The 16,578-nt window shown below is 34.1% G+C and overlaps 1 protein-coding gene across 1 annotated transcript in view; it reads right to left on the bottom strand.

Moving 5' to 3' along the window:
- The window catches only part of CAND1 (cullin associated and neddylation dissociated 1), a 43,280-nt gene that overhangs the window by 8,328 nt on the left and 18,374 nt on the right, over positions 1–16,578 (bottom strand). Inside the window, exons 3-9 of the mRNA XM_036865338.1 lie at positions 10,797–10,951; positions 8,523–8,646; positions 6,962–7,218; positions 6,777–6,882; positions 5,380–5,525; positions 1,868–2,160; positions 170–311 (exon numbers count right to left, since the gene is read on the bottom strand). Coding sequence (XP_036721233.1) covers positions 170–311; positions 1,868–2,160; positions 5,380–5,525; positions 6,777–6,882; positions 6,962–7,218; positions 8,523–8,646; positions 10,797–10,951 — 1,223 coding nt within the window. The remainder of the gene's footprint in view (positions 1–169; positions 312–1,867; positions 2,161–5,379; positions 5,526–6,776; positions 6,883–6,961; positions 7,219–8,522; positions 8,647–10,796; positions 10,952–16,578) is intronic.

Raw genomic sequence — 16,578 nt, 5'->3', positions numbered from 1 at the left:
TAAACTTTTTACTTTTAACTTTAGGTATTCAATGGTTCTGTAAAAAAGTTAGTTCCATGTGCAAAGTTGTCACAAATTATCCTTTTCAAGGAAACAATTATTTAAGCTTATCTAAGTCTTAATAAAGTCCATAATAAGTCCCAAAAGTGATTTACTATTTCTTTCATACCTGGTACAAGTACAGGAATGTGTTGTGTTAGGGCCCCAGGTAATACATTTACCAGTTCAGTTAACATGTTAAAACAACACTGTCGGGTCTTCACACTTTTTTCTTTCATCTGTTTGTGCAGAGCTTTAACAATGTTGGGAACCTGTAATTATCAAGTGCTCATTAGCTGGTTCAGCTATTGGTACTTCCTCAGTACACTTAACACAAATTACAGGGGATGGGGACAAATGGAAGAATTTTTTTGGTCAAATTCCTAATTCCACTAACTGTCAACAATTTGTACAATACAAACTTTGTTGCATCTACTATATATGTTCTCTTGAAACTATATTAGCTTGATACTGATAAATAAGAGAGCAGAGAAAAGCTATCATTAGCTTTCTACAGAGCAACAAAAGTCTTCCTTGATTAATTTTACTTATGAAATGCACAAGACTAAATAGAGATCTAAACAATAAAATAATTTTCAACCAAAACTTTAGGAGCATAATTTATAAATGGTTTTTGAAACTGAAATAGCACATACAAGCAGTTAAAGAAAAAAGACAAATTATGGAAAAGAAACCATTAAATGGGTCCTTGTGTTTGCTTTTTGTTGGCTGTTACAATGAAATCAACCTCACTTCAAATGTAGTTATAAGCGGCAGGAATAAGATTCAAAGACATCTGCTTCTAAACTTTCTAATGTCAGTCAGTAAATACTAAACAGGGAATTTACCAATAAATCTTATGGATGCCAGGATACAGACACATACCATATCGAACAATGATGTGAGAGAACTAGAGGCAAAAGAAAACATCTATCTAATTAATTCACCACAGCATCATCAAAATTTCCTGTGATTTTTATCTGCTTTCCATATACTTAGTCAATTGCTTATGTCCTCCATACACTTTATCTTTTTCTTCTACAATTAATCTTCAGTGTTCACCTCTAAGTTCACCACAAACTTTTAAAATTTTTACTACTTGAAAACAAGATAGATATGGCATGTACATCCCCTCCTCTGGTTTAGTTGTTTAGTCCCTCTCAAGATCTGTTTTGTAATCTACAAAAATGGACAAATATGTACCCCATAGGGCTGCTGCAGAGACTGCATATAAGATAGGAAAATACCTAGCATGTACTAAATATTCAACAAATGGGGGCTATATAGAGCTAACATTTAGGATCTTAGAAAAGATGTCCTCAAGTGAAAAAAATATGTATTTTATCAATAACAATAGCTGGTATATATAAATACTATGTAGCAGGCTTCATTGTATGTTTACATAGATCATATCATCTCTACCTCGGGTAGACAGTTCTAAGTAAACCCTAACTACAAATGAGAAGAGTGAGCCTTAATAAAATGTCTAAGTAACTTGTCCAAGATCACACAGCTAAATTAGGAGGGAAGGAAGCTATGAACACAAGTAGTCTAATTCCACCGCCCTAAGATTTCTCCATTAATCAAAGATAAAGACTACTTCACTGAATCTTAAAGCTAATATTGTTTAGCCAGGAAAAATCAAGAAAACTTCAATCAGAATAAATTATTTACAAGTAATGTAATATGAGCATCCATAAACTACTATACAAACATATCCCAGAACTGTTTCTCTAAAGCTATTCTGGAACTCATATTTCCATATAAAACACCACTTTAAAAGATCACATTTACTAGCATGACTTTTAAAACACACTTTTAAACTGACCTGACTCTGAAGCATTGTTAAAGGTGTTTCTCCCTGTTCCATTGCATCAGGGTCACACAGCCAACTTTGCACAGGACGAGTTTGCTTCAAAAGAGAAAGGTATGCATGAAAAACATCTGCCTTTACATTCTCTTCACGCTCTTTAAATCTGGATATCAGTGCAGGAGAGACGGTCTTGTAGAATTCTGGAAGCATTTCATGCCTTGTGCTAACTACAGCATCCAAGCACTTAGCAGCTGCACGTCTCACTTTCCAACTCATGTCATCATCGTCACTGTATTCATCATCACTCCCTAAAGAGAAGTTTTAATGTTAACAGGCTATTAATCATAAGAAAAGTTTAATATAGAAAGTGAACTGATACTCATAACTAAGATAGTTTTCTAACTTTCCACTAAGATATACAGCAATAGATAGGTTTAAAAAGAACCAGTACTTAAATCGGAGGCAGAATTTACTTATAAAAATTTACACATAAACAAACCTCTATAGAAAAATTATCTGATTGTGTTTTTAATTTGTTAAACATTTTCTTATTTATGGGTAATGAGTTGCTTATTAACTCTTTAAAATCATTTATTAACACATGAAACTTCTTCAGATTATAAATATTTGTAAAATCATAAATGTCCCAGCCTTTTAAAATAATGTGAATAGAAGTTCAATTCAAAAGATTCACTTGACACTACAGGAAAATCAAACAAACAACTGGGGAGTTTATAAGATAAACTATAAAATAGATTTGTGGTATAGATGATGTGTTAAAAAGAATGATCACCAATCCCAGGTCATGCTGTGAAACTAATTTTTCAGGGGAGAAAAAGAATCCTGACATCAGCTTTCTTTGTGACTACAAGGCTTTTCACTAAATTTGTTGATGGGCTATTAGGAACAAATATGCATATTCTCAACCTTTCAAGATATTATCTTAATATAGCTTAAATAAACTATACTTTCTCAATTATAACAAGAAAATTCTGCCCACATAACAGAGCACCAGCTTCTCCAAACTCCTGTTAAACATTTAAAACAATATTCCAAGCATAAGCATTAACAATTCTCTCTCACTTACATATTCTTGCTAACTTTTGTGTGTGTGAAATCTCTGAAAATTATTTCCTTCTAACACCATCAAGCCGAATCAGTTGGGTAACATGAAGTCAGGAGGATGGCCTACATATTAGCAGTTCTCAGGACAGTCTAAAATTACTAACAATAATTTCGTTATTCTTAGATGTAAGAACTATAGTCCTGAAATGATTCCTCAGTGGGGGAAAAAAGATATCATCACTTCTTTGGCTTATATTCCAATTAGCTTAGTGACAGCTAAATGTAGCCAACTATGCCTTGGAAAATTTTCCAATCTCCAGAAGGCTTACTTAATTTCATCTTAGCACTTTATAGTAAAACCCAACCAAATACTGCTAAACCAAGGCATTTGATTTATTCACCAATACCTATTTGAAGAAAAATTATAGGGTACTACCAAATAGATTATTTTAAAGCACATAAATAAATGAAAAATTTCCAATGGCAACCCAACTATAGGAATTACTTTACAGAAATATACTTAAAGGTTATAAAAAATTAAATAGCCTAATCACGAAAATTATGTTGGTTTTATAAGTTACAATAACACTATGATAAAAAGATATTAGGTATAATCCACGTACCTGATAAAGCAGCCGAAGGACCTGGTTTGTTATTCAACATCAGTACTTACCACACTAAAAAAACCAACAATCAAAAAATCTGGAACATAAAATGCTACTCCTTTTTCAAAGGATATTCCTATTTATAAGCTAAGGTTTCCCTTCGTTAATATAACACATTTACTGAGTGTCTAATGTGTGTCAAGCACTGTCCCAGGCACTGGGATAAAGCAATTGATAAAGAAGACTAAAATTAAAATCTCTTCCTTCATGAAGCTTACAACCTGGTACGGTAGAAAATAATTTCAGTGTATCAGAAAATGATTAGGTGTAATGAAGAAAATAAAAATGCTGCAAAGGGAGATAGATATGAGGATGAAGTAAGGGGAAAGCCCTGAGATGGGAGACTGGATGAGGAGGGTGTGTAAAAGAAGTGATCAGGTATAACCCCAAAGTTTTTGGCCTGAAAAACTAAGAAGAATGGAGGTGCCATTCTGAGAAGGAGAAGTCTAAAGAAGAAACAGGTTCGGGCAGGCAGTGGGGGAAGGGTGGAGAGAAGATATTTTAGACATCTAAGCAGTAAATCAATTAAGCAGTTGCATATATGAACCTGGAATTCACAGGAAAGGTCTGGGATAAAAGGTAAAATTTGGCTTTTCAGCATATTGATATTAAAGCTAAGAGACTAGATGAGATCAACAAGATCATAAGAACATAACAGAGAAGTCAAGGACTAAGCCCAGAAATACTCCAAAGTATAGTGGTCAGGGTGATGAAGAGGAACCAGCACAGAGACTGAAAAGGAGTAATCACAAAGATAGGAGGGTGTGGTATCCTGGAAGTTAAATAAAGAAATGCTGCTGAGAACTGAGGAATAGGCAGACTCAAACATTTGAGGTCACTGGCAATCACTGGAAGACTGGATTTAAGAGAAAAGGGGAAAAAAGGAGCTGGAGAGCATTCATTCTTTTGAAGAGTTCTGTTGTAGTGGAAAGAAATTGGGCAGTATCTGCTTGACTCTAAAATGGGATTAAGAGAGGTTTTTTGCACCTTTTTTTTTAAAAAAAAAAAAGATGGATGAAATTACAGACTTTAGAGCAAAGTCATTACCTAAATTCATTCAAAGAATCAAACTTAAAAGTATAAGTAACAGGAAATCCACAGATGCATGTACCCAATAACTTAAACATTTCTATTATGATTCTTTTAATACTAGCAGAAACAACTAAACATGAGCAACCCTGTGTCCCTGAAGTGCTACTCCTTTCCAGAGTAAATACCACAAATCACAGCACAATGACATCAATCATACGAGCCTCAGAAATGCTTAAATTATTCATGAAAGTTAAATGGAGCCTCAAACAATATTTAGGATTTCTCATTAAAGTAACTATGTATGAAACCAACCAAACTGCTATGAATATGTTATCTATAGGTATAATTTTTAAAATAACATTCATTTCCCTCCTTACAAAAACACTGTAGAAAATTTGAAAAATAAAGAACAAAAGTCACTTATAATTGCTTGCCAAGAGAAAAACACTAGTAACATTTTTTTCTCCATATTTAAAAAAATAAAACTGGGACAGAGTAATTTTTGCTACCCACTTTTCATTCAACTTATTAACTGCTTTAACAAGAACATGATTTTGAACATGTTGCATAGCAGTTCAATACATGGATGCCCCATAATTTTTTAAATCAATTTGCTCTTGTTGAATATTGTGGTTATTTCCACTTTCACTATCATAAACAAACAAACAAACAAACACAGTACAATCTGGGTAAGAATCACCTCCATCTATAACACTGGGTCTTTCATGAAAATGTAACAAATTCCTTCTACTTAATTTGAAATACCTTGGTCATCATCATCACCACCATCCGCATCCATGGCATTTTCATCTTCATCTTCATCATCGTAATTATAATTTGGATCATAAGTAAGATACTTAAGACATATATTTATAATGGTAGAAACATGAGGATATACTTCCTTAGGACATCTGAAGAAAAAAACAAAAGCTGCCTTGAATAATTATTCTTTTCTCCTTGATTCAGTATCTGCCAATTTTGCTTTATTACCAGATTTTTTTTCCCTTCCCTTTAACATAGTAAAGTGGTTTCCAGCCCTCAACACCAATGATCCTTCATCTTTCCCTCCCACTGACTTCAGGTTTTAAAAAAGATTTACTTTTCACATTACTCTTATTTAATCAATTTTAAGATGAACTCCACCCCCCCACACACACTTTAACATCTCTGAAGTCAGATGATTCCTATAATAAATGGTATGACGTAGTTAGTGTGGGGTCATACAGAGAGAAATCTGAATATGCTCCATCTTCTCAACACACGACTAGAACACCAAGTCCAGATAAATGTATTCTTCAGTAACTAGGATTATTGGTGAAAATGCCAGTGTACATTCATCTAGGCTTAGTCTTCTAACTTTATGTTGAGAAAAGACAGAACATATAATAAATGCCCAATAATAAATAATTTGTATTTCTCAATTAAAAGGACAGAAATGAATCCCACAATTTCTGATTTTAACAATTTGATATGACTATAAAAGCTTCCTATCAAAAACCATGAGTGGCAAATAACTACTTATAATTACTGAAAATAACAACAGTGAAGTCTCAAGACACTGTGCTACTACACTGTCAATTCTAGCCAAAAGCAAAAAAAAAAAAACCCCAAATCTCACTACTTAGCCAGTATGGCCTTCTTGTACATAAATACAGTTTTTATTATTAGAACCAAGGTTCCAAAACTGAGAATCACTGCCCTAGCAAAATGGATGTAACACATCTCAAAAACTGTTGAAGAGATATGAAATTCACTAGTATACATTACTGACCAGATTAATTTCTGACCAAATTAATTCTGACCAGATTAATTAATTTATCCTGGTACTCTCAGGATAAAGACTACATCATTAAAGTAAACTGAAAGACAATTATAAATACCTTTCCCAAGTTTTTAAAGAAAAGTCCTAACAATAAGAAGGAAACATTTCAAAATAAATGTAAGGATTTTATTTTAAAATAAAGATGATATTCGCTTCAAATACTGTATTGGTTATCAGTTATTGTCTAATAAAAACTTAATTAAAACACATTTGAAATCCAAAACTCGATCCCAGCTGTCAGTAAAACCCATTTCTCCTCACCCACCTAATCTAGATCTTAATTATTACTCTATTCTTAAGAAAAATTTTTATTTGAAAAATATAGATCTTAAAAACTTGCCTTCTCACAAATGATTCAAAGGCTTGAATGCAGTACTCTCTTAATTCATCGTCATCTACATTACAAAATTTTACCACCAAAGGAATTATCTTCTCAAGGTATTCACCTAAGAAAACATATTAGTTCTTATAAACATTCGTTAATATTTTTTAAAGAAAACTTTTCAATACATAAATATTTCTTACCTATTCTATGACCAGCTTGCCTACTAATAGCAGCAATACATTGTATGTAGGTTCTTGTTGTTGACATGGAATCATTTTTGGACAACTCTGACAAAAGATGTTCAATAAGATCAACAAAAACTATATTTCCACAGCTCATAACCAGATGGCCAAGAGCAATAATGGTTCTTTTCCTCACTGCAAGTCTAGGGCTGGTCAACTGGGGGAGCAGACAGGTCAGAATTGAAGGATGGAAATTAACAAGAAGTCCTCCTTGCCTTAAAATAAAATAAAAAGAAAACAAATAAATACAAGATGTCCAAGTACTACTGAAATGTCTGCCCTCTGACCATCTCTTGATTACCCCTTCTCCCTATTGTCTTTCCTCTACAAATCTACACACTAAGTTTCAACGATCTTGTGGTCCAACCCTCTCTTTCAAATCATTTCACATGTGCAGTTCAATGACTCAATAGCAGTCAAACATCTGTGTCCTGCCAGGATAGTGCTAGTGATCAAGTCACACACAGGACAAAAGGTCTAACTGAATTTTCACTACTTATCAAATTAAGCATAAATTCCTCACCCTCCTCAACAAGACTCCAATGTATCAAAATGATCTCCTACCACTTTTCTATTCATTCTATATTCTGGAAAATTAGAATACAATGTTTCCCAACTCAAGACTACTTACATATTCTGATATATTCTATGTTTAAGCATAGACACCAGTGCCCTACCCACTTTTCAAAACTAAATTCAAACGCCACTGTTTCCATAACAAACTTTCTTGGATCCTTCCATTTTAAACCCCCAAATACACTATACTCTCCGTTAATATTTAGTCCAATTCTGCCTTACATTATAGCCATTTGTGTTCTTACCTCCTATAGCAAAGTATAAGCTCTTTGTGTGCTAGGATGATAGCTCTTCACTTTTACTATATATTTGTACCACATGAAGGCACTTGATTATTTTCAAGTTCAAGTGAATTAGCCACAAATAACAGACAAATAATGATGACATATAATGATTATAAGAATCAGGGACAAACTGAAACTGACAGGTCTTTTAAGGTTACTTCCCCCTTGGACTTGCTTAGATCTCTTTCTATCTTCCGAAGTTTGACTTCCAAATGGAAAAGTAGAAAAGCAACAAATATATAAAGCCAAGTTCCTTCCACCCTCACAACACATGCTCTAAAAACATGGTTGCTGAAGAATACCAGCATTATTTTAACTGGAAAACTTGCCACTCCTACCAGCACATCTCCTTATCCAAGTAGATCACTGTATCCAAGAATACCAAAGAGTAAAACAAAATATAAAGACTCTGCTGAAATATTTAAATCACAAATTTTATTATTTTTCAAAACTACAAGAAATATGCTTGCTATGCAGTATTACATGATAATATAATTAGCTTTTTTCTTCCCTCACTCCTAACCACACACATTTATAAAACAGACACAATTTAAACATGAATAATTTTAGACCAAGTTTTATTATATTTATCAGAAAGGGTTCTTAACAAATGCACAAATATTTGTATTATAAGTAATACAAACAATAGTCATGTTTACCTGCTCAACATATCAGCCATAATATCCAAGGCTTCTAGCTGAACAGAGACATCTTCCTGCTTTGCTATTGCACTGGTAAGACGCCCAGTAATCTTTTTACATACATTAGCAGCTAATGCAGAGCCTGCATGAATAAGAAACCGATTATGATTTCAAGGCAAGTATGTTGAATTCCACCTCATATTCATGCTAGTTAGCAAATATTCAGCAACTCTAAACTTGATTTTAAAACTGACTCAAGAGATCCATGTCAGAAAAATATGTTTCAAGGGACTTCCCTGGCGGTCCAGTGGTTAAGGCTTCGCCTTCCAACACAGGTGGCAAGGGTTCGATTCCTGGTTGGGGAGCTAAGATCCCACATGCCTCGAGGCCAAAAAACCAAAACATAAAACAGAAGCAATATTGTAACAAATTCAATAAAGACTTTAAAAATGGTCCACATCAAAAAAAATCTTAAAAAATAAAAATATGTTTCAAAACACGTTGTTTTTCAATCAAATAATTTATTAGACATAAGTAAGAATTAGACCCCGCTGCAGGAGTACATGACACAGGGAAAACAGTATCGATTCAGTAAACTCTACTGGACAACTATTTCTGTGCACTGGCACGAATGCCAGCTATGGAGCTATTAGTAACTGTAGTGCTTACACCTCTAGGTTGGAAAGCAGCGATGACATTTTTCTCTATTTAAGTCCTCTTTACTAATAATCTAATAAGATCCTTTCCAATCCAAACAAAGTAGAAATGTTGTTCCAGGAGACTCATCAATAAAGATTATGACTACTTTAAAGTAGATCTGTGTTGTTACTGACCAGGGAGGAAAAAAAAGGAAACAAGAAACTGTGAAAGTAAAAATCTGAATGGTTAATAGAATTCTTGTTAGAGCCAGAAATCAGCTAAAAACAAACATGTTTCAATGAGAGGGAAAAAATGAGGAAAATATCAATGTAGCTAATACAACTATAAATAACATACTTCAGAGTTGGTGAAATAAAGTAACATTGGCATGATATAGTGAAAAAAACCCATCACCTTTGCATTAAAAGATAATGGGGGGCTTCCCTGGTGGCACAGTGGTTGGGAGTCTGCCTGCTAATGCAGGGGACACGGGTTCGAGCCCTGGTCTGGGAAGATCCCACATGCCGCAGAGCAACTGGGCCCGTGAGCCACGGCTGCTGAGCCTGCGCGTCTGGAGCCTGTGCTCTGCAACGGGAGGGGCCGCGATGGTGAGAGGCCCATGCACCGCGGTGAGGAGTGGCCCCCGCTTGCCACAGCTAGAGAAAGCCCTCGCACAGAAACAAAGACCCAACACAGCCAAAAAATAAATAAATAAATAAATAAATAAATATTTTAAAAAAAGATAATGGGTATGAATCTTCATCCAACCAGGTAATCAAAACTTTGGATGAATTAACTTAATCTCTGAATTTCAGTTCCCTTATTAACAATCTACATTAAGACCTCCCATATGACTGACATTTTTAGACAAAGTGAAATAATATACACGCACTATCTAGCATGATACCTAGCATAGAGAATAATAAATATTTATTAAGTAAATGAGTGAAAACTACATACTAAGACTACATTATTACCAATATATATCTTTCCATGAAAGAGAGAGTAATTTCACCCCATTTGCAGATGAGACAGTAACTTTAGCCTGCAATTTTAGCCTATAGCTTAGCAGTCAAGACAAATTCTAAAACTTACATTACATAAACATCTGTCAGAGGTCAAAAGCTAATTACTTGACAAATTCATTAATTGTAGTTTTAAATTTTAAAAAAATTATAAATAGCTATAAAAGGCTCAGCCTTAATTAAATATACTAGTAAACTGAACTCTTTCACAGCTGTCTTAATGGTGCCAAGTTTTACATCATAAATTCTAAAGCAAAGCAAAACTAACACAAAATAGAAAGCTAATCGGAAATAATTCATGATTTTGGTTATCTTTTCTCTCATTGCATAGGCTGGCTTAACTCTACTCTGCAAGTCACGTTAATACAATATAAAATCTTGCTCCAACATAAAAATCCTTCAGAACTGGTATTCCAAAGAGATACTTAAATTCAATCAAAATAATATTTTTAAGCAAAAATAAGACTCCAGACTTTTTTTTCTTCACTATTCAAAGGGATGCTTACAAAGATCTTTTAGGGATAGATACCTCTCTCCCTCCCTGGTCAGGAGGAAAAAAAAAAAAAGGTGGAGGAGAAATACCTCCATTCATAAAAGGGAAATAGGAGAAAGAAGCATTCTTGCTTACCACTGGAAGCTGGAGGGAGTTCTCCAATTACTGTTTTAAGGCCAATACTCGAAATATCTCGAAGTTGCTCTTTATCAGAAAGCATGTTAGTGCAGAGGGTATCTACAATTGTCTCTACTTGGTATTCTTTCACTTTACTCACTAAAGGGCCAAGACTGTAACATAAAAAAGAAAAAACATTTTTTTAATCTAGATAAACAAAAACAGAAAAACAGATGAGTGAAAACATTAACTTTTCTGCCTAGCAACTGTCAACACGAAATAAATGCTATGCCTGTAACATAGATAGTATACGAATAAGAGTGTTAAAAAATTCTTAATAAGCTCTTTGCAGTTTCCAATTTTTTCCCACTTACTTTCATCACAGTATCATGAAACTCAAGATGCTTTCACCCTCTCCCGCCAAACACCTCAAATACACACATCTTTTAATAATAAAAAGGCTAATTAGGAGTCTGCTCCTAACAAGGATCCTATGATTTACCTGCAATAGAAATTCCATCCAGTATATCACATTTTGCCAACTGTGACCTTTCCTTCCTACCATCTATCACCAACTCCAACTCATGAATCAAAAAATTTATATTCTTTTTATTTTCTTGTTTAAATTTTAAAAGCATCAAGTAACTGGGAAAAGTTCTTCCACTGTGTCCTTTCCACAGAATTTAGCACATCGGAGATAATGTTTGGTGCATGACTATTCATTGAGGAGCCACTGTATTCAAGACTGTATTGAATAACAAAAGTATGGCCCCCATCTTCAAAAATTTACCATCTGGTTGGTGAGGTAAGGAACTCACATAACTACTTTAGAAATTATGCAGGCATTCACTACTCTGCACAATTAAAAAAAATTAAAAAAACTTTTAAATTCAATGTTAGTATTTATTTACAGACAGGAGACTGCACCTCAGAGACAAGTTTTTAGGTACTTGTATTTATGGGGTATAGTTAGAAAAAAAGAGCATTTCAAATGAGAGACTAGAATGAATAGAATACATGCTGAAAGAAATGAGAAGTCAAAAGAATTGCTTGATGCAAAAGACAGATGAAACACAAAATAGGAAAGGCAAACACCTGGGACATTAAGGAGAATCTTTAAAGTTAGGCCAATGAATTTAAATGTGATATGGTAAAGTTGGGAGCCAATGCATTTTCTCAAGCATTAGTGACATGATGAAAATAATTTAATTTGATAAATGCTCAGATCAATGTTTCACATACAGATTCTCAATAAATAACAGCTGACTGCTTGACTAGAAAAGTAGTAGGCAGTATGATTTGGAGAATTAAGAAAGAAGAAAAATAAACAAAGAAGTTGGAGAAATCCATGAACAGCTCAATCCAAATGGATGGAAATGATAATAAGGCACACGGCATATATGTAGAGACCTAATGTGAAATAATACAAATTGGGATTGAAAATAAAAGGAATTCCAAAAATGAATTTAAAGACTTCTAGCTTCTAAAATGGCAAAATAGCTCTGTTGGACTAAACCTCCTGCAGATAACAATTACAAAATCTCTAAAACTGTATTTTAGAAAACAACAATTTGAATGCATAATGATGGAACTAAAAACAGATGGGGCTTCCCTGGTGGCGCAGTGGTTGAGAATCTGCCTGCCAATGCAGGGGACACGGGTTTGAGCCCTGATCTGGGAAGATCCCACGTGCCGTGGAGCAACTAGGCCCGTGAGCCACAACTACTGAGCCTGCGCGTCTGGAGCCTGTGCTCCGCAACAAGAGAAGCCGCGACAGTGAGAGGCCTGCGCACCGCGATGAAGCGTGGCCCCCACTTGCCACAACTAGAGAAAGCCCTCGCACAGAAACGAAGACCCAACACAGCCAAAAATAAATAAATTAATTAATTAATTTTAAAAAAGAAAAAAAACGGATAAAAAGTGTCTACCCAGAATTCCATATTCCATGAAATCACCCTTTAAAAATGAAGAATAATAAAAATTTATATTAAAGACAACTTCAGATAAAAGCTGAGACTACATGGCAACCAGACCTATACTACGGAAATTGCCAAGGGAAGTTCTTTAGGCTAAAGGAAAATTAAACCAGATGATAACTCAGATTTACAGAAAGGAATAAAGATCACCAGAAATGGTAAATGTGTAGAAAAGGCTACATTTAAGAGACTATATATTTTTTCTCCCAACTATCAATAATACTGTATTATGGACACACACACACAAATTTAAAAAACAATAGTAGCACATAGCCAGGAGGAAGGTAAATGGAAAAATGTTATTTCAAGGTTTACATAATTTATATCAAGTGGTACAATATTAACTTTTAAGACTGTGGTAAATTTAAGATGCAATTTATAATCCATAGCCTAGAGTGACAATTTTAAAAATAACACAAAGATGATGTATCTGAAAAGTCAAAAGACGAAATCAAAATTAAATATTATAAAACAAGACACTTCCCAACTTTTGATTTCAGGAACCCTTTTAACACTCTGAAAATCAATGAAGACCCCAAAGAATTTTTCTTTATGTGGGCTGTATGTATCTGTCAATGCTTACCACATTAAAAGTTAAAAGTAACAATAATAAAGGCACATGTTAACATAAATTTAACATTTTTAAGGAATAACTATATTTTCCAAAAAACAAAAAATGAGAAAAATAGCTGTTTCACATTTTTGCAAATTAATGTTTCGGCTTAAAACAACTGGATTCTCACATCTGCTTTTTGCATTCAATTTTTTGTGATATAACATGTCATGTAGCCTGTGGAAATTATACCGTATACTTACGGGAAAATGAGCAAATTATACCGTATACTTATGGGAAAATGAGCATCAAAGGGTAAATAACACCTTAGTATTACTCATATTACAGTTTTGAACTTTCATGGTCACAGATGTCCCAGGGACCCCCAAATCAAACTTTGAGAACTGCTGCTATAAAATATCTGATTAACCCAAAAGAAGGCATGAAAAAAAAAATTAAAAACAACCCCCCCCCCCAAAAAAACACACAACAAAAGAAACAAATGAAAAAAAAAAAAAGTAAAATGGCACACCTAAATCTAACTACATCAATACTTACAATAAACAACAATGGACTAAAACACTCATATCAACGGGAAGAAATTATGAAACTGAATAGAAGGAAAAAAAGCAAGACCCAACCATCTGCTGTCTACAAGACACATAATTTTAAAACACAGGACTCCCCTGCTGGCACAGTGGTTAAGAATCCGCCTGCCAATGCAGGGGACACGGGTTCGATCCCTGGTCCGGGAAGATCCCACATGCTGCGGAGCAACTAAACCCATGCACCACAACCACTGAGCCTGCGCTCTAGAGCCCATGAGCCACAGCTACTGAGCCCACGTGCCACAACTACTGAAGCCCGCACACCTAAAGCCGGTGCTCCGCAACAAGGGAAGCCACCGCAATGAGAAAGAAGTTGGTGCACCGCAACAAAGAATAGCCCCCACTCGCCTCAACTAGAGAAAGCCCATGTGAGCAGCACCAAAGACCCAATGCAGCCAAAAAATAAACAAATACAAACACAGATTAAAAACTGAAATAGAAGAATACACTAATCTTAAAAAAAAACTGGAGCAGCTATATGAACATAAGAAAAAATATATTCCAAGGAAAAATATATTCCAAATGTATTTAAAAAGAAACATTTTATACTCATAAAAACATCAAACATTAGGAAGACATAATTATAAATGCGTATGCCCCTAATCATACAACTTTAAAATACATGAAGCAAAAATTGGCATTAAAGAGAAAAACAGATAAATTGACAATTATAGTTGGAAATTTTAACACTCTTTTCTCAGTATTTAATATTAAGAAAAGAAAAAAAAATCACAAAGGATATAAATCTGAACAACACTACCAGCTACCCTGACCTACCATTTATAATATACCATACCCAACTACTGTAGAATACGCTTTCAAGTGGACAGGGAACATCCACATCCACCAAGACCTATCATATGCTGAACCATAAAACCAATCTCAATGAGCAGACAAAAGAAACCAAAACAAACAAATAAACTTCCCTGAAACCTTAGAGAGTATGGTTCTCTGACCATATGCAATTAAGTTAGAAACCATTAAAAATAAAAATAAAGATCTAGATAGCCTCCAAGTATTTGAAAATTGCTTCTAAATAATCACAATGGAGATTAAAAATATTTCAAACTGAATGATAATAAAAATACCACAATTTACTTAGAGGAGAATATATACCTTTAAATGTTTAAGAATTAGAAAGGAAAAAAATGAGTGGAAAGGAAGGAATAATAAAAGAGAAGCAATCAGTTAAATAAGGCAACAGACAATAGGGAAAATAACAAACCCTAAAGTCAGTTCTTTGATAAGATTAGTAAAGTTGGTAAATCCCTGATTAAGTGAATTGAGGGGGAAAAAAAAGAGAAATCACAAATTACCAAAATCAGGATCGAAAGAGGGGGATATTCACTGATGACGATTGTTTAGACAGACTATCCCGAGGAATCAACAAAAATTACTGTAATAATTATGAGATACTATGGTTTGCAGTTAAAAGATTCAGTATTGTTAATTGTTGATTCTCTTCTAATATTTCTATAGCGTCAACACAATCTCAATCAAAATTTGAGCAAGCTTACTTTTAAAACAGAAATTAACATTCTAAAATTTACATGGAAATACAGAGAACTTAAAAAATCAAAATATTCTTGAGAAAAGAATGAAGCTAGAGAACTTACACTACCTTACTTCAGACTTCTATAGATCTACACCAGCGTTTCTCAACCAGGGATGACTTTTGCCCTTCAACAGACATTTGGCAAAGTCTGGAGACATTTTTGGTTGTTCCTACTGGAGGATGAAGGAATGCTACTGGCAAAAATAGTGGGTAAAGGCTTAGATACTGCTAAACATCCAACAACACACGCAATACACAAGATACCTCACCATAACAAAGAATTATCTGGCCCCAAAACTCAACAGCGCCAAGCCTGAAAAAGCCTGAGCTATGCTAATAAAACTGTATGGTACTGGCATTAGAACAGACAAATAGATCAGTGAAACAGAATAGAGTCTAGAAATAGACTTACACTTTTATAGTCAACTGACTTTGACAGAGATGTCAAAGCAATTCAGTACCAAAATGAAGATGTTTTCAATAAATTGGTACTTCAACAACTGTATTTCCATATGGAAAAAAAACAGCTCAATTCCCACTTGACAAAAATTAATTCTAGATCACAGGACTAAAAATAAAAGCTGAAACTACAAAGCTTTTAGATGAAAACACAAGAGAAAAATCTTTGCAACATAAACAAAGATTTCTTCAGCACAGAAAGCAATAACCATAAAAGTTGAAATTAATTTATAAATTAAATCAAACTAAACTAAATTTTAAAATAAATTAAAAACTTAAGATCATCAAATTGGGAGAAAATACTATAAGACATATATGTGCCAAAGGACCTATATCCAGAATATATGAACTCCTATAATTCAACAGTAAAAAGACAGCCTCAATTTTAAAAACAGGGAAAAGTCCACAAAAAAAATAAATAAATGGCCAATAAACAAAGTAACATTAGACATCATTAGTCATCAGGGAAATGTAAATTAAAACTACACCTATACACCAACTGGAATAGCTAAAACTAAAGAGTGACACAACCAGGATTTCCTTGGTGGTCCAGTGGTTAAGACTCCGCGCTTCCACCCCTGGTAGGGGAACTAAGATCCCGCATGCCGCGGCCCAAAAAAAAAGGAAGAGTGACACAACCAGCTGCTGA

The sequence above is a fragment of the Balaenoptera musculus genome, chromosome 10 (assembly GCF_009873245.2).
Source record: "Balaenoptera musculus isolate JJ_BM4_2016_0621 chromosome 10, mBalMus1.pri.v3, whole genome shotgun sequence".
In the NCBI taxonomy this organism is placed as follows: domain Eukaryota; kingdom Metazoa; phylum Chordata; class Mammalia; order Artiodactyla; family Balaenopteridae; genus Balaenoptera; species Balaenoptera musculus.
This window is presented reverse-complemented; position numbering and strand designations above follow the sequence as displayed.